The sequence below is a fragment of the Mercenaria mercenaria genome, chromosome 5 (genome assembly GCF_021730395.1).
Source record: "Mercenaria mercenaria strain notata chromosome 5, MADL_Memer_1, whole genome shotgun sequence".
In the NCBI taxonomy this organism is placed as follows: Eukaryota; Metazoa; Mollusca; class Bivalvia; order Venerida; family Veneridae; genus Mercenaria; species Mercenaria mercenaria.
Genome location: NC_069365.1, coordinates 50,989,881 through 51,009,621, shown reverse-complemented (window position 1 = coordinate 51,009,621; position 19,741 = coordinate 50,989,881). Strand labels below are relative to the sequence as shown.

At 36.7% G+C, this 19,741-nt stretch overlaps 1 protein-coding gene across 1 annotated transcript in view; it reads right to left on the bottom strand.

Moving 5' to 3' along the window:
- Window positions 1-1,853: 1,853 nt before the first annotated feature.
- The window catches only part of LOC123557183 (uncharacterized), a 38,318-nt gene continuing 20,430 nt past the window's right edge, over window positions 1,854-19,741 (bottom strand). The window contains exons 12-24 of the mRNA XM_045348486.2: window positions 19,595-19,656; window positions 19,063-19,122; window positions 18,464-18,575; window positions 17,760-17,807; window positions 16,759-16,866; window positions 14,691-14,735; window positions 13,310-14,242; window positions 12,936-13,058; window positions 11,759-11,876; window positions 10,862-11,015; window positions 8,349-8,411; window positions 3,670-3,742; window positions 1,854-2,606 (exon numbers count right to left, since the gene is read on the bottom strand). Coding sequence (XP_045204421.2) covers window positions 2,379-2,606; window positions 3,670-3,742; window positions 8,349-8,411; window positions 10,862-11,015; window positions 11,759-11,876; window positions 12,936-13,058; window positions 13,310-14,242; window positions 14,691-14,735; window positions 16,759-16,866; window positions 17,760-17,807; window positions 18,464-18,575; window positions 19,063-19,122; window positions 19,595-19,656 — 2,127 coding nt within the window. The 3' untranslated portion in view covers window positions 1,854-2,378. The remainder of the gene's footprint in view (window positions 2,607-3,669; window positions 3,743-8,348; window positions 8,412-10,861; window positions 11,016-11,758; window positions 11,877-12,935; window positions 13,059-13,309; window positions 14,243-14,690; window positions 14,736-16,758; window positions 16,867-17,759; window positions 17,808-18,463; window positions 18,576-19,062; window positions 19,123-19,594; window positions 19,657-19,741) is intronic.

Below are 19,741 nucleotides of genomic sequence, written 5' to 3'. Positions count from 1 at the left end.
GCTGTGTTGCTACAAAAGCTTTATCCAGTAATCTGTGCAGTTTGCTCTAGGCTCTACTGAGAATCTGTCGAGTACAATGATATAGAGTTGTGGGACCAGGCATTTAAAGTATGTGAATTTGAATAATCAGGTACCAAGGTACCCAATTCCGTAATATAATATGTTGTAATATTTGTCACTGGTAACGGTTGTACCAAGGTACAGTTCCTACCTGTAATAATTGCCACTGGTAATGGTTGCACCAAGGTGCAGTTCCGTACCTGTAATAATTGCCATTGGTTATTTTTTTCTTCAAAAGTACCCAGCTGTGCCTGTAATAATAAACAAAGGTAGTGGAGATACCAAGGCACCAGGTGGTACCTGCAATAGTGACTGAAGGTCGGAACTGCCAAAGGCTGGTGGTTCTATTAAGGTCCCCAGACATGCTGGCAATAATGATGGAAGGTCGGTGGTTCTAACAAGACTGCCACTGTAATGATGACTGAAGGTCAGTGATTCTACCAAGGTAGTCGTGCCTGTGAGAAACCAAGACTGGACGGTTCTACCAGGTTATAGCCATAAAGGTCAGTGATCCTACCAAGGTAGTCGTGCCTGTGAGAAACCAAGATTGGACGGTTCTACCAGGTTACAGCCATGAAGGTCAGTGATCCTACCAAGGTAGTTGTGCTTGTAAAAAAACAAGATTTTGATGGTTCTACCAGGTTACAGTCATACCTGTAATGATGACCGAAGGTTGGTGATTCTACCAAGATACTGTCATGACTGTAATGACATGATTTCTGGTTCTACCAAGGTAGTCATCCCTGTGATAATGACTGAAGATTGGTGGTTCTACAAAGGTACAGTCATGCCTGTAAAAAACCAAGGTTCGTGGTTCTACGAAGATACTGTCATGCCTGTAATAATGACTGAAGATTGGTGGTTCTATCAAGGTACAGTCATGCCTGTAATGTGTAATGATGACTGAAGGTCAGTGATTCTACAAAGTTAGTCATGCCTGTAAAAAACCACGATTGGTGGTTCTACAACAGTACAGTCATGCCTGCAAAAAAACAAGGTTGGTGGTTCTACCAAGATAAAGTCATGCCTGTAATAATGACTGAAAGTTGGTGTTTCTACCACAGTACAGTCATGCCTGTAAAAAACCAAGGTCGAGGTTCTACCAAGGTACAGCCATGCCTGTCAAAACACCTGAGGTTGGTGGTTCTACCAAAAAAATTAAATGCCTGTAATAATGACTGGAAGTCAGTGGTTCTACCAAGGTACAGTCATGCTCGTATAAGACCAAGGTTGGTGGATCTACCAAGGTTCCTAGCTGTGCGGGCAGTAATGACCAAAGGAGAACAGGTGATCCTTTTTTCATGTATACTTCAAGGGGTTTAAATTAAATTCATGGTTCAAACCTTTGAATTTGAGTGTATTAAAATTAACTATTCTTGTTTCATACTATAATGGGATATGTTACAAAAATGTTTCATAAAGATGGAGTACGCATGATGTACACAGTAGAATGAGAGGTGGCGATTTCAAACATGCACCTGTATGCAGACATGGAGCAAACCCCTATACACAATTTTCAGTAACTTAAAATGATTCACTCGCAACAGGTAAATACATGTTTGAAACCTGTAAGTTTGCCTTTACATGTACAGTTAAGTCTATATATTGTGAATAGCATGCAATGTTTTGAAAAACTACCCAACAGACATTTCTTTTAAATTAAATCAAGGAAATCTTATATGTATGTGTATTCATACAAGTATGAAATAGAAACCTTTGAAATAAATAAATGCTATAAAGGACTTGTTTATTCTTTGTGTTGGAATTTGATGAAAATAAGTAACAAATGAGAATAAAGTTTTAGCAACTCTTATATTTTGAATAATATAATAGGCATAACATTACGGATAAAATCTGGTACAAACACTGGTAAAACCATTCCACTCACATAATTTTTTTAATATAGACTAATGCCCAGAAGATAATACAGGCATACACACACCCTTAGACTATAGCTGACCACAGACTATACTTTAATGAAATCTGAAACTGTTCAATACTGTGAAATCATTAAATGCTGTGGGCAGGAAATTTCGAGGTTTAGGCAAAAACGACTATTTCGCGGAGATCTGAATCCCTGGGTCTCAACTTCCAAAGGAAATTTTACTTCTTCACTGATACAAGCATAAAATCCACGAATATTAGCCCTCAACAAATATTCATGATTTCACTATAGTTGTATTGGGTATTTCAGACCAAATTCTAGATTTATGTTGCTTTATTACCGGTAATGCGCTACATCTAAAGTCACTGGCATTAACTGTTGCAACTGGCCTTATACTGCTACTGATATGTAACTTTCACCTATAATAATTTAATTAGATATCAAAATCATCGTCTGAACCATTTTTATCCTGCTTGAAGAAGTCTGACACTTTCATTTGAGTTTTGTTAATAGCCATGATAGGTTTAATGGCTGCCATTAAACTTGGGAATATCCTCGGGAACATGATTTCCTGTGACGCAAGGAGCTGCTTGATTCTGTGACGTTCCTTTGGCGCCTCGAAACATGCCGGACAATTCTCAGCAATCACAGGTAGTTTGTTCTGCAGTAAAAATATTGTCAGTGTAAAACATAATATATCGTATATTCTCTAATTCAAGTTCTCCCTCTAAAAGACCAATTTAATGTTACTTTATGCTGTAAATAAAGTAAATATCAGCAATATGTTAGTGCTATAAGTATCAAAATTCATCCATTAGAAACTACTCTTTTTCTGTTTTGTTTTTTTTGTGTGACTTATAAACCCCCTCTGCAGCAAAATCTAATGCACTGGGGTGTTAATAAGGGAAATATGGAAATTTTTTCATAAAGTAAGAAATACATGTAAATTAAATTGTCAATATAGAACTAACTTAAGTGATTTAATTTTCATCAGCTAGTTATATTATCACACTCTGAAATGAGTGGTATAAGAGTGATCCTGAATAGTACCTAAAACTGTCCAATGTCATTTTATCCTAAAACCGCATGTATATTTCATGCATAAATGTCATTTACTTGTGGAAATAGAAACAAATTAAGTGACTGTTATTAAAGAATTGAAAATGACACCGAACTCAACAAAATAAAGTATATACAGCAGATGGAATACAGAATAATCAAAATATTCATATACAGAAAAACCTTTGTTAAAGACTGCCTCGGAGCATAGTCAACCAGACGGTAAAGACAACCTGTTAAAACTTTACATTTTAACTTTTACAATGTAGATTAACATCTGAATAGACCACCAACCAACAAACTGAACATTTAGGCTCTGTGTTTGTTCGTGTGTAAACTTCTTTGTAGTCACCACCAGAAGCCCATTTGGGTGACTCCTCCAGAAGACAGTTTGTAATTTTCAGTGTGTATGATGGTGCTAGACAGAGACAACTATCCACTTTCTGAAGCTGCCCTGGTTCTTCAGCATGCAAGGTGTAAAGCACCCATACATGGGACATTTCTCCCTACTTTAGTAATTTCAGCTGGAAGAGTGCAGGCTCAAACTCATGGCCCCATTTCATAGTCAGACAGTGTTACCAGGGCCCCTTCATTCTCTCTTAACTTTTAGGTTCTTTCCAAGTGAGGTCTATATAAACAGGTTTGACTTTACAATATATACTTACAGTTTCAGCAAACAATCTTAAATCCTTCTCTCTGACATAGACAAATGGTCTGATCACTCTTAAATCTCCCTCCCTGTAAATTAAAATATCACTAGAGATGCGCATGTCTCCTATACTGTAAAATCATTTAATTTTGTGAGCATGAAATTTCGTGATTTTGTTCAAAACTGCAATTTCATGGGGATATGAATTCGTGGATTCAAACTTTTGAACATAAAATTAATTGGAAATTTACTTGTTTGTTGGGATTAAATCTGTGGATTGACTCAACCACGAAATCCACGAAAAATTAGTTCCCCACGAATATTAATGATTTCACAGTAACTGCCTAATCATCTAAATAGTAAGTCAGTCTTTATATAATGTTTACTTAATCCACATGTGCATGCGCTTTCTTGACACTAAAAGGACGCCTATACTACTACTTTTAAAAGTAGTATAGGCGCCGGTTTGGAGGCAAAACTGCGCAAGAAGTCTGAGCGTTTTTTGGTAATCCAAGGGCCATAATTCTGAAGTGCCTAGTCCAATTTGGCTAGTTATCGAACTTGGCTGAGCACTTATTGGCAGACACATTTTGTTGAAGTTTGGTGAAGATTGGATGAGAAAAGTTCGACTTAGAGTGCGGACAAGCTTTGTGACAGACAGACACACACACAGACAGACAGGAGTAAATCAATATGTCTCCCACACCACTGTGTTGTGGGAGACATAATAATGTCTCACATACAAAAGACATAAAATCTGGCAAGATTCTTGTTTACAGGTAGCTAAAACATGTAATGTATAACATCAAAGTAAATTTTGTATCAGTAAAACCTTAATGAACTGTATAGAAAGCACATGAAATATCTTAAAATGAAAGATTTTTTATTCTCTCTTCAGAACTGCTTGAATAAGGCATTGTTCGATCAATGCAAATATTCTAGCTTCAATGATAACAAGAGGGTCATGATGACCCTGGATCGCTCATCAGAGTAATATGAGCCACATGTTTCAAATGGCAAACTAATGCTAAAATATTAAGAAGTAGGTCATATACATGGTAAATGAAAGTCAGTTTTAAGATCGATGTGCAAAACTGTACATGTCATCCAAATTTCAAGGCTGTATCTTAAACAAGAGGGCCATGATGGCCCTATATCGCTCATCTGAGTAGAGTTGTTTGCTTGAACAAATTTCCTAGCTAAAGCTTTAAAAATAGAAAACTGATGCTAAAATATTAGAAAGTAGGTCAGTAGGTCACATTCATGGTAACTGAAAGTCAGTTTTAAGATCGGTATGCAAAACTGTACATGTCATCCAAATTTCAAGGCTGTATCTCAAAACACAACAAGAGGACCATGATGGTCCTGAATCGCTCACCTCTTCCCACATGATCCAGTTTTGAGTATGACGTCGTTTTTTCTATTATTTGACATAGTGACCTAGTTTTTGAGCTCATGTGACCCAGTTTTGAACTTGACCTAGATATTATCAAGATAAAAATTCTGACCAATTTTCATGAAGATCCATTGAAAAATATGGTCTCTAGAGAGGTCACAAGGTTTTTCTATTATTTGACCTATTGACCTAGTTTTTTAAGGCACGTGACCCAGTTTCAAACTTGACCTAGATATCATCAAGGTGAACATTCTGACCAATTTTCATGAAGATCCATTCAAGGGTATGGCCTCTAGAGAGGTCACAAGGTTTTTCTATTTCAAGACCTACTGACCTAGTTTTTGGCCGCACATGACCCTGTTTCGAACTTGACCCAGACATCATCAAGATAAACATTCAGACCAACTTTCATACAGATCCCATGAAAAATATGGCCTCTAGAGAGGTCACAACGTTTTTTCATTATTTGACCTACTGACCTACTTTTTGATGGCACGTGACCCACTTTCGACCTTGACCTAAATGTCATCAAGATGAACATTCTGACCAATTTTTATGGAGATCCATTCCCAAGTATGGCCTCTAGAGAGGTCACAAGGTTTTTCTATTTTTAGACCTACTGACCTAGTTTTTGACCGCACATGACCCTGTTTCGAACTTGACCTAGATATCATCAAGATGAACATTCAGACCAACCTTCATGAAGATCCATTGAAAAATATGGCCTTTTGAGAGGTCACAAGGTTTTTCTATTATTTGACCTACTGACCTAGTTTTTGACGGCACGTGACCCACTTTCGAACTTGACCTAGAAATCATCAAGATGAACATTCAGACCAACTTTCATGAAGATTTCATGAAATATATGGCCTCTAGAGAGGTCACAAGGTTTTTCTATTTTTAGACCTACTGACCTAGCTTTTGACCGAACGTGACCCAGTTTCATGGAAAATATGGCCTCTAGGGAGGTCACAAGGTTTTTCTATTATTTGACCTACTGACCTAGCTTTTGAAGGCAGGTGACCCACTTTCGAACTTGATTTAGATATCATCAAGGTGAACATTCTGACCAATTTTCATGAAGATTTCATGAAATATATGGCCTCTAGAGAGGTCACAAGGTTTTTCTATTTTTAGACCTACTGACCTAGCTTTTGACCGAACGTGACCCAGTTTCGAACTTGACCTAGATATCATCAAGATGAACATTCAGACCAACTTTCATACAGATCCCATGAAAAATATGGCCTTTAGAGAGGTCACAAGGTTTTTCTATTATTTGACCTACTGACCTAGTTTTTGATGGCACGTGACCCAGTTTCGAACTTGACCTAGATATCATCAAGGTGAAAGTTCTGATTAATTTTCATGAAGATCTTGTGAAATATATGGCCTCTAGAAAGGTCACAAGGTTTTTCTATTTTTAGAACTACTGACCTAGTTTTTGAAGGCACGTGACCCACTTTCGAACCTGACCTAGATATCATCAAGGTGAACATTCTGACTTATTTTCATGAAGATCTCTTGAAACATATGGCCTCTAGAGAGGTCACAAGGTTTTTCTATTTTTAGACCTACTGACCTAGTTTTTGACCGCACGTGACCCAGTTTCGAACTTGACCTAGATATCATCAAGATGAACATTCAGACCAACTTTCATAAAGATCCCATGAAAAATATGGCCTCTAGAGAGGTCACAAGGTTTCTCTATTATTTGACCTACTGACCTAGTTTTTGAAGGCACGTTACCCAGTTTCGAACTTGACCTAGATATCATGAAGGTGAACGTTCTGACCAATTTTCATGAAGCTCTTGTGAAATATATGGCCTCTAGAGAGGTCACAAGGTTTTTCTATTTTTAGACCTACTGACCTAGTTTTTGACGGCACGTGACCCAGTTTCGAACTTGACCTAGATATCATCAAGGTGAACATTCTGACCAACTTTCATAAAGATCCCATGAAAAATGTGACCTCTAGAGTGGTCACAAGCCAAAGTTTACGGACGCACGCACGCACGCACGGACGGACGAACGACGGACGCCGCGCGATCACAAAAGCTCACCTTGTCACTTTGTGACAGGTGAGCTAAAAAGTAGGTCAGTAGGTCAAGGTTACAGTAAGGTGACACATAATCACTTGAATACAACAGGTAAATTTATTTACACAGTCCAGGAAATATGATCTGATAATCTTGAAATATTTTTTCCTACATAACTCATATAACAAGTGACCACCAGGGTGGGGCCTCTTTTCACCCCAGGGGCATAATTTGAACAATCCTGTTAGAGGTCCACTAGGCAATGATACATACAAAATATCAAAAGTCGAGGCCTTTAACTTTCAGACAAGAAGACTTTTACTTCTTTCCCTATATAAGTCAATGTTAAACTTGGGACTTGTGAGGTAGGGCCTTTTTTCACCCCAGGGTAATAATTTGAATAATTCTGGCAGAGAACCAAAAGGCAATGCAACACACCAAATATCAAAAGCCTAGGCCTTGCAGTTTCAGACAAGAAGATTTTTAAAGTTTTCTCCTATGTATGTCTATGTAAAACTTGGGACCCATGATGCGGGGCCTCTTTTCACCCCAGGGGCACAATTTTAACAATCTTCATAGAGGACCACAAGGCAATGCTACATACAAAATATCAAAGGCCTAGGTCTTGTACTTTCAGACAAGAAGATTTTTAAATTTTTTTCCTATGTAAGTTATGTAAAACCTGAGGAACCTCAATGCGGGGCCTCTTTTCATCCCAGGGTAATAATTTGAATAATTTTGGTAGAGGACCACAAGGCAATGCTACATACCAAATATCAAAGGTCTAAGTCTTGTGGTTTTAGACAAGAAGATTTTTAAAGTTTTCCCTATATAAGTCTGTGTAAAACTTGTGACCCCCGGGGTGGCGGCCTCTTTTCACCCAGGGGCACAATTTGAACAATCTTGATAGAGGACCATAAGATGATGTCACATGCCAAATATAAAGGCTCTATCCCTTGTGGTTTTGGACAAGAAGATTTTTTAACTTTTTCCGTTTGGTTGCCATGGCAACCAGAGTTCTGCATGGAATTCAATTCTTTGAACAATTCTGAAAGGGGGCCACCAAAGGATCATTCCTGTTAAGTTTGGTTTAACTCTGCCTAGTGGTTTTCAAGAAGAAATTTTTAGAAAATGTTGACGAATGCACAACTGAACTGATAAGGTCATCATGAGCCTTTGGCTCAGGTGAGCTAAAAATCATCAAATTTTGTGCCCAGTCTCATGCAAGTGTAATATTTAAGTTGAAAATGAACACTTACTCTACTGTGTAATTAGCCTTCATAGTTCTCAGTATACCATTGTGGAATATAGACATCAGGAAGCTGTAATGATAATATATATCATACCAAATTTATATAATAACAAGAGCTGTCTCCATAGGATGACACATGCCCCCGATGGCACTTTAAATGAATAGTTATGGCCGATGTTAGAGTTTAGGACCTTTGACCTACGGACCTGGGTCTTGCACGCGACACGTCGTCTTACTGTGGTACACATTCATGCCAAGTTATTTGAAAATCCATCCATGGATGACAAAGATATGGACCGGACACGCCCATCAATGCACTATCCTTTAACGTCTAAGTGTGACCTTGACCTTTGAGCTACGGACCTGGGTCTTTGCGTGTGACACGTCGTACATTCATGCCAAGTTATTTGAAAATCCATCCATCGATGACAAAGATATGGACCGGACACGCCCATCAATGCACTATCCTTTAACATCTAAGTGTGACCTTGACCTTTGAGCTACGGACCTGGGTCTTGCGCGCGACACGTCTTCTTACTGTGGTTCACATTCATGCCAAGTTCTTTGAAAATCCATCCATCGATGACAAAGATATGGACCGGACACGAAAATTGCGGACAGACTGACAGATTGACAGACTGACAGACGGTTCAAAAACTATATGCCTCCCTTCGAGGGCATAAAAATAATCAATAGGTAATATAGTCAATAAATCGTTGTGTTTACACAATAAACTGTAAAAGCATATATTTTTAGCAGATAAGAAACAAGAGCTGTCGGATGACAGCGCGCTCGACTATTCGAAGAATTGATTGAAGAAGGGGGTCAAAATATTTCCATAGATTTTCAGACAAAAGAAAAATATGGATTAAACAAAAAATGTTCCTGTATTTTTGGATTTCGATTAGTCTTGCACTAAATGGCAATGTGTGACCATGATGGCAAATATGTTAAGTTATATGTTAGGCAAAATATGGACATGTATGAAAAATCTAACTAATTTCCAAGTCCAAAAAGGGTCATAATTCAGTCAAAATAGCTGACAGAGTTATGTACACTTGCCTACAGATGGAAATCATGTTGATATACTAGTGTTAAAAGTTTCAAAGCCACAGTTCAGATAGTTTTGACAAAAATTTCAAAGTCCAAAAAGGGCTATAATTCAGTCAAAATAGTTGTAAGAGTTATGTACTCTTGCCTACAAATGGAAATCATAATGATAAACAAGTGTTTAAAGTTTAAAAGCCATATGTCAAATAGTCTTGACAAAACATGGACATATACGAAAACAGAACCAATTTCCAAGTTCAAAAAGGGCCATAATTCAGCCAAAAAAGATGACAGAGTTATGTACTCTTGCCTATTGATAGAGACTATAATACTGAACAAGATATAAAAGTTTCAAAGCCATAAGTCAAACACTTTACACAAAATATAAACTGGTACGAAAAACTTAACCAAGATTTCAAAGTCAGAAGGGGCCATAATTCAGCCAAAATGCTTGATGGAGTTATGTACTCTTGCCTACAACTGGACATGGTGATGGTAAACAAGTGTTGAAAGTTTCAAAGCTTTATCTCAAAAGACTTTGTCAAAATGTGGACTGGTACGAAAAACTTAACCAAGATTTCTAAGTCAAAAAGGGGCAATAATTCAACCAAAATGCTTGATGGAGTTATATACTCTTGCCTACAACTGGACATGGTGATGGTAAACAAGTGTTGAAAGTTTCAAAGCTTTATCTCAAAAGACTTTGTCAAAATATGAACTGGTACGAAAAACTTAACCAAGATTTCTAAGTCAAAAGGGGCAATAATTCAGTCAAAATGCTTAACAGAGTTATGTACTCTTGCCTATAACTTGATATGGTGATGGTAAACAAGTGTTGAAAGTTTCAAAGCTTTATCTCAAAAGACTTTGCCAAAATGTGGACTGGTACGAAAAATTTAACCAGGGTGTGACGCCAACGCCGACGCCGTGGTGAGTAGGATAGCTCTACTTATTCTTCGAATAGTCGAGCTAAAAATGTAATACAAACATGAGCAGCTTGGATCTTATTCCACCATTTCATTTCGTTTGTTCACTTTTTTTGGGGGGGGGGGGGGGATTAGAGTCATGCTGACACAATTTAGGACGTATGGTATCTTTTCCAGCTTTTCAAGATGGAGGAAGACCCAAAGTGCCCCTCCAAGCATAGTCTCAGACACGAGTCAGCACCTAGGTGGAACAGCAGGCTTTCTCTAAACCACCTGGATTAATTCTTCACATGAATAATTCTACATCCCAAAACAAGATTTTCACCCCACTTCAGTCTGGTGTAAGTGGTCAGTGACCTTAACCACTTGACCACAGAAGACCCCCACTAGTTCATTTCGATACTCCCACTTCACTATCTGTAAAGTTAAAAATACAAAGCAAATAAATTTGCTAAGAACTATTTTCAAGCACCAGAAAGAACTACAATGACTGTTTTATTGAAATACTTAGTAAAAGAAGAAATTTGTCAAGCTGATCTTTTACCTTTCACACAGGTCATCTAAATGTTGTCCTAAAGCTAGGACATTATACCCTTCTCTTCTAGCGCATGCGTAAATAATTCCACGCTTCATACGACTACAGAAGCTACATATTGATGCACACTCGTACGGCAAGTTAGAGGCCTGCTCTAATATACCTGAAAATATATATGTCACATTACAGTTGAACCTGCCTAAGTAGACACCTGTATTACAGAGCCACTTGCCTTAAGTAGCCAGTCAGCTTATTTCCGAAATAGACAATTACTCTTACTTCCACCTGCCTTAAACAACCACCTGCCTTAAGCACATTGTGTCACTCCCGTGATTGGCTGCTTAATACAGGTCTGACTGTATAATATAATTTCTGTTGTAAATTTTGTTACAAAATTTACCTTGTATACAGAAGATACTTTCTGTCAGCTTGGATTTATAAAGTACAGTCTAACTTCTGACGACATCACTGAAGAGCAATTACCTCCCTTACAAAGCATGAAATCTTTGTCGGAACAATCCAATTTCTGAGTAAATTAACCTCTTCAGATCAACAACTCTGTACATAAGATTTTAGCCTTCCCAGTGGTGTCACTGCACTTTAAAGCAAGTTAACTGATCTTGGTGGGTTTCTTTTTTCATACAAAAAAAGAATTCTGATAATGGAAAGGAGGGTTGCTTACACTGACAATGGCTGCAAGGAGACAATTTCTCATTGAAGTCCATTAAAAAATCACTAAATCATTTTAAGAACATTATCTCTGATGTTTAAAAGCATTCTTTTTACTACCATGATAGGTATGAGTTGTTGAACTAGGCCAAGCATGTGTTAGCAGTATCTTATAATTGCCATACCCTTGAAAAAATAAATATCTTAATAAATTCCATCTACTTATCTGTATTTTACCTTGTGATTCATAGAAGTATGGTACCCCCAGACTAGCTAGATACTGTTTTAGTGGACTTGGATCATAGGAAGGTGTCTGGGGATCAACAGTCACAGCTCCTATTGTAAACTGTATGTTCTGAAACATATAACATCGGTATAAGTTTATTATTTTTCAAAACTAGCACCAAAAAAACACTCTTTTATCATATTGAAAACAAAGATATCATCAAGAGTCCTTGATTCAACACTGTCCTTGAGTCAACACCCATGCTGTTTTATTGTTTTCTTTCTTCTTTTCTTATCAAACTTTTGGAGAAAGATGTATAGAGGAAACAAATAATATTTGTGGTGAAAAGTCTGGAATATGTGTCTTGGCTGTTGATTTTGAACTCATTTATAAGAATTTCTTCATTTTTTTAAGAAATTGCTAATTTATTTCAACCAGTCTTGATTACAAGCCAGCATTTTTAAAAACACTTGTGAAAATTACATAAATGTTTTGTGTTTTTAAAGACAATGTATTTAGTTTTGATTTTATGATATTGAAACATCAGTGCATTACCCTATGTACACAGAGTGAATGGACATATTGAGGGGTGTTGACTCAAGGACACCTTTTTATTGTGTACAAAAAATCACCCCCGTCTAGTAGTTGTCATTTTACTCGACTATCACTGCACAGAATTTAATAAAAATTTGCATGGAGGATGACTACATGTTCCAGTTTATGAAAGTATCAAAACATGAAATATTTCATGAGCTTGTGTTGGAAAAACAAACATTTATCCTTAGGGTGTTGACTCATGGGCACTGGTGGATATATAATGAAATTAACCTAATTTCTGTTATATGTTACAATGTATTACACATCAAGAAGAATGATGCTACAAACACACTGGTTGAGTTTTTAAAAAGACAATTTCTATTTATGACATGTTTGGTGTCAATTATTTCGTATAAAAATACGAGTAATTTTTCATGTACTGGTACTACAGATAATTAGTTGGAAAACATAAACAGAACATAGATTTCAGAATAACTTATATTTCTGCCATTTTGATAATAAAGACCAGAAACTTAAATATTTTCCTACAAAGGTGGCCTTGTATTGCTGTTATCTAATGCAGCAGATAATAATCCAATTTGGCTCTGTTTGAGAAATTTATATTTTGCTGCTTTGTTTAAATAACTATACCTTTCTCTTACAATAGAACTGATACTGTTTTACAGTATGTAGAAGTGAGAGAGAATCTTTTCCCCCACTGAGACACACCATCACTTTGTCTCCATCCTTTATCATGTCATACTCTTCCAAAGCCTGTAAAATGCAGCAGAATAATGGTTACCTGACATAATAATAGGGAGGGGAAAGAAACAACATAAAACCTTGCATAGTTTGTATAATTGAGCTTGGGAGACCAATCTCCTATTTCTTATTGCCTCCTAGTTCAATGAAATTTAAAACTGAAACAATATTTCCTTAAAGAAAATAAAAACATTGGTCATAACTAATAGTTAGTAAAAGATATTCAATTTCTGTTAACAAATGTTCTAATAGTACCAGCATACCTTCAGAAATGGTGTAAATATCGTCTTTGGAGGTGAAAACCATCTTGTTCCTTCTTTCTTCTTCTTACTCTTCCTACCCATCTGTTTCTTATCATTTACAATACCATCCACACCATTACCAACCACTTTCCCATCTTTAGTTCTTTTCACTGTCATTGCACATACTGGGCTTACACTATCACTTTCAGCATGTCTTTTCCTGTTTGTACTATTCCTTTCACAGAGACTACTATCACATTTAACACTATCACAACTTTCCTTTGACAGTTTTGAACAATCTACTGGCTCTACTGATTCATCTGTATTACTATGTGCACTACTACTTGTTTCTTCCTGTTCCGTATTTCTATCTTTCTCACATATAGAGATGCTATCAGTGTCTTTTGAACAAGTATTTGTATTCCTGTTTGTACCAACTCTGCCATCTTCATAGACTTTTCTCTTACTATCATTTAATTTAGCATTGCATACTTTATCTGACACATTGGAATTGTCAAAACCACAATTCAGACAGTTTTGCATTCCTTCAGAAAATGACTTTCCATCAGGAGTACCATGTCCAACAGCTACTTTTTCATCACTGCTTGTTTCTTCAGTCACGCCATTCTTTACTGCAATTGTCTCTTTTGTATTGACTGTTTCTGTTTCTTTTCCTGCATTTTCATGTGTTTTATTTTTTGCAGCAGCTGATTCATTTTTCATATTTTTATCAAGCATATCTTTAAATGTCACCTCTTCTTCTACATAATTACCTAAAAACCCAGGAAGTCCAATGTGCTCTCTAAGGTTTGGAGGACAAAAAGGTAGTTGTGATGCATTCTGGGACTGACTGCCTTTGAGACAGTCTGCAGCCTCACTTGGGAGTAGGAACCAGCGGAGTGACTTGGAGGCTTCGTCAAACATAACTGTGTGGTCTGCTAGCTGGTACCTAGTCTGAAATTGGAGAATATTTGAAACAAATTTTTAAAAAAAGAATTCTGATAAGAAATATACATCATTTCTATAAATTTACAAACTTCACTTCATCTTTAAAGTCTCTAAACAAAAAACAAATGCTTTTTTTCATTTTTATACTTTTCATGAGGGAACTTCAGAAATATGCTGACTACCAGTATATCTAAATTATTTAGCACAAGACATTGTAAAAGGACATTTATAGTGATAAACGCCAATTCACGAAACTGTAAATTATATATTTTTTCACGTAACATTTATATAAAGATGGCTTCTATTTGTGCTTCGTAACTGTCTACACTAGTTGAGAAACTGCTTTTTATAATTCAAGGAGTTTTGCATTTGCATGGTGAAAATGAGCAAAAATAAAACTTGTGAATATTACCAAGCTTATAGTATCACTGAATAACTATGATATACTGTATACCTTTCCTGCTTGAGCAAAGAGATTCCTTGCTTTCTGTAGGCAGTCCTGTTTAGAATAAAAAGAATGGAGTTCTTACATTTATGAAATAATATGCATGTACATATTTTCCTGAATCTCGCCTGCAAATCAATTTCAATTCCAATGGTTTTTCTACAAACAACTAGAGTTGTCACAGGAGTGACGAATTATACCCCCACAATACGGCCTTGTCACAGAGCTAAGCCAATGTCAAAGCTAAACTTGCTTGACCTTTGACCTACTGACCTCAAAATCAACAGGGGTCATCTGCTGGTCATGATCAACCTCCCTATAAAGTTTCATGATCCTTGGCCCAAGCATTTGCAAGTTACTGTCTGGAAACGGTTTAAACTCTGAGTCACTCTGACCTTTGACCTTTTGAACTCGAAATCAATATTTTTTATTACATCAAGGGCCAAAATCTGATCTTATGGAATGATATTGCAAACAAATTATACATATAGCATTCCTTTTAAAGTTTTATGATCTAAGTCAAATACTGTTAGAGATAAGAGCAAAGTTTTGTCAAATGGTCAGACAGACAGACAGACAGATATCAGAGTAAATTTATGTGCCACCCGCAACATATGCTGGTCATGACCAACCTCCATATTAAGTTTCGTGATTCTAGGCCCAAGCGTTCTGAAGTTATTGTCCGAAAACCGTTTAAATGTTCCTGGACACTGTGAACTTGACCTGTGACCTACTGACCTCAAAATCATTAGGGGTCATATGCTCGTGAAGACCAACGTCTCTATCAATTTTCATGATCCTAGGCTCAAGCATTCTCAAGTTATCATCCGGAAACCGTTTAACTGTTCACAGTCACTGTGTCCTTGACCTTTGACCTACGGACCTCAAAGTCGAACTTGACCTGTACTTCATGATGTTACACCTGTGTACCAAAATTTATGATCCTAGGCCCAAGCATTCTCAAGTTATCATCTGGAAACTGTTTAACTGTTAAGAGTCACTGTGTCCTTGACCTTTGACCTACTGACCTCAAAGTCGATCTTGACCTGTACTTCATGATGTTACACCTGTGTACCAAAATTTATGATCCTAGGCCCAAGCATTCTCAAGTTATCATCTGGAAACTGTTTAACTGTTCAGGGTCACTGTGACTTTGACCTTTGACCTACTGACCTCAAAGTCAAAATTGACCTGTATATTCTGATGTTAAACCTGTGTACCAAAAATTGTTTAAATCTGTCAAGCCTTTCAAGAGTTACTGTCCGGAAACCATGAAAACCAACGGACCGACAGACAGACAAGCTCACTCCTGTATACCCCCCAAACTTCACTTTGTGGAGGTATAATGAAACAGTACAAACTGAAAACAAAACCTGCATATGCTTAAGAAATGAAATACTTTTTTTCGGTGTTCATGTAGAACGAACGACAGGATAGGATCAGCAAATTCATGAATCGCGCTAGATTAAATTAAGATTAAATTAACAATTGCACTCATTTTGTTGCATTTAACATTTAAATCAGGTTCCCGGCCATTCTGTTCACTAGACAGAACAACTGCGACTTCATCTAAGGAACCTTCTCCCTGACATCGTCAAAACAGCGGCCCAGTATCACTAAGCAGCGTTGATGTAATTTTCGCGCCTTTCCATTTACTGTTCATATGAAATGAACGTCATAATTTTCAATGGAAAAGAGTTGGGCGAATGTAAATATATACAGTTGAAAGTCACTTGCCTCAAGCAGCCAGCCAACTAACTTCCCAGATTTACTTTTTGCTCTTATTACAATTTAAGCAGCCACCTGTCTTAAGCAGTCAATCTGTCATTCCCTTGGCTGGCTTCTTAATACAGGTTTGATTGAGATAGGACAGAACTATATGCACAGAGACTGGTTGCAATTCTCAGCAATATGACACAAGGCGATGCATCTCATTTGTGATTTATCTCAGTTCCATATGGGGAAATTGTCAATTACTTGCCGGAAACAAGTAAGTTAGTATAGATACTGATTTCAGAATCACTATTATTCTGGCTGAAATATTGTTGAAAATAGAATTGGTCAATGCAACACAAACCTGGTAGTTATCCGGAAGTGGTCCTTTGTCAACCAGAGGAGGTATCTTGTAAGCCATCTCTCCACTGTTGTAGGATATATGACCTAACCACTTTCTGTCCTTGAATACCTTAAAAATATGGTCAAACTTTGTAACATTTATCTTGAACTCGACAGGACCAGCAAAATCTGTTAGTTATCGGTAGTTCAAGCCATTAAACAATTAAGGGATTTGGCCAGAACCTGATGATGAGTTCGAGCAGAGGGTGGTGTTCAAATTATCTGAGTCCGAGCAAACAAAGTTCAACTGTATTTGAAATCCTCTGACCAAACTAAAACTGAAAGTAAGTTTTTAAGGTGTGTTAACTCATTTTATTTCATTCTAAAATCAAATATTTTATATGTTCTTTTTGTTTCTATTATCATTTCTGCTTCTTATATTGGAGTGATGCTGGAAAAACAACTTTGTTCAATAATATTCTAAAGTTGTGTTTCATTTCAGCAACTGGAATTAAACATGCAATTAACATATATCCTAAACGGTCATGAAACACTGTCTTTCTATCTTTTTGGTTTTCTTGCAATGCCTCAAACAAAAAGTTTTCGTATGTTATCTAACAATAATCTTAAATATGTGTTTCAAATTCCTCTGGCCTAGAGACAAATCCATACAGTTTCCATTGATTACAAATTTTCCTTTTTTCCAAGTACTCTCATCTTACGGAACAACCTCCCACCTGAAATTGTTCTCCTACCCACACTTGAATCTGTCAAGCAGGCAGTATGCCAACATACATGCAACTGCTTGTAGCAGTGTGTTTTTAACCTGATTTTACTACTCTTGTCTGTATATCTAACACTTTTTACTGTTTTCAGTCTCACTTTCTCACTTGACATCTCACTGTTAATATATTTGTACTTTTGTAAAAATCTTTCTCTTGCAGTGACTGCACATCTGTTAATAATACCAAAACGGGGAATTAAAACAGTAATCGAAGATAGATAGAATTCAAAGAAACGTACCTGAAAATTTCTTTGACGCCATTCCCCAGTTTCTGGATTGAACATATACTGAAAGTATAAAAACAGAGACAATGATACAGAGGGTCATAACATAGTGTCATGAACTTATGTAAATGGATATTCCTAAATAAAATATAACACATAAAAAGTTTCATATGATCATGAATACAGTGAAACACCGCTCCTTCAAGCATCAACAGCTCAAGGTGCCTGGCTCACTTCAGCAATTCATACGGTCCCAGATCGTTTTACTTTAATTTTTTACACTGCTTGAAATTCTAGGTAACTTGAGCACTTTGCTCATTCCTGTGTTACCTCAATCCATTAAGGTTTTATTGAAATATGCTATTCTGATTAGAGCCTAAATTAAATCAACATGTGTATGACTAAATTCACATTTTGAATAACTACAGTTGAAACTCAATGTCTTGAACTGGCTTATCTCCAAACTCCAGCTATTTTCAAGTCTCGTCCCCAAAACATGTGCACAAAATATCATTTTAAGACGAATTTCAGTTATCTCAAAGTAAAACGCTCCACCCATGGAATTCGAGATACCAAGATTAAACTGTACTTGATAAATATACATGTAAGTAATAAATAATTCATTTATCACCTGTTTAGATTTGTATGTGAATCTGGTAAACATTGGGCAGTGATTTTGGATGTCTATTCCAACAGGGAATTTTAACTTAATATTTTACCTGAGGAAGTAGTTTCCAGCCTTCCTCTGCCACAAGTTTAACAGCTTCCAGGGTAAACTCTACACTCTCTTCATCCAGAAAATATGGGAGATTTATCCTGGTGAATCCTGGTCTGAAATTTGAAAAAAAAAAAAAAATCTTTTTTTAAAAGGCCACCTGGTACCTCTGCAACCAATTGGTTATGGTTGCTGACCTCAAATCACTTGCCCCTGAAGTCTTTATGTTCGAGCCCTGCTCAGGTTGTCAAAAAGCCATCCACTAGACTTGTGAAGTCTCTGTTTCTAACGAGGTTTCTGGCTCTAAGCCTTCCTGCCGCAGATATAGGGCCAATATGTCATGCAGGGGCTTTAATGAAAAAAAAAAATAACAACAAAAAACCACTTGGTCTTATTGTCAACAGTTCTTTTCAAACCTGCCAAGTTGGGCCATAAACTCAAATATTAAGTCCATATTTACAGTGTGCAGTATACTATAAAAGGTGTGCTATATAAATGTGGTTTCATAACTGTAAATAATTTTTAAAGCAATGAAACATACACTTTTTCTCTTCAGATTTCTTTCAACTAATGGTATATACAAATTGAATGTATTTACTGTACCTGAGAATTTCTCTTTGTGAATATTCCCTGTATCTTCTTAAATGTGTCCTATCCAGACGACTGAAAAATAAAAACACCTTCAGAACCTATGATTGTTTAAAGAGTACAGTTCACAACATTGCATCAGACAACCTTTTCCAGACAATCATAGCAAAAGTTTTGCAAGAACATTGTTCAGACTGACAGTTCAAATTATCAAGAAAAGCAGTAGGGGTTGTATAGTGACCACACACATCCTATGTAGTCCGAGTACTGTAGTCTCAAATGTTCTCTAACTATTGATTGTAAGACTTTCAGCTTCAAGATAACATTGACCTTGACCTACTCAACCCCAAACAAAACATCTGGGGTAAACTACAGGCAACTATCCTATAAAGTCTGAGTACCATAGGTCAATGCATTCTCTAATTATTGATCAGAAATCAAAGTATCTATCAACCCCCTAACCTGTCATATCACACAAACTTCAAATCTGACCTTGGAAACAGCTGAGCTAAACTAGCTGAATTCATATGTAACATGTAACCCTTACCTGTCTTCAGCCAGCAGATGTTCAAACCTCTCACTGATTTCCTCCTCCATACCCAGCAAGTCCTGTAACACATGTAATTAATGCAGAAATCTCAAGTTCAAGGATTTGGTTAGTTGCATTTTAATTAAGAGTTACCTCCCATTAACC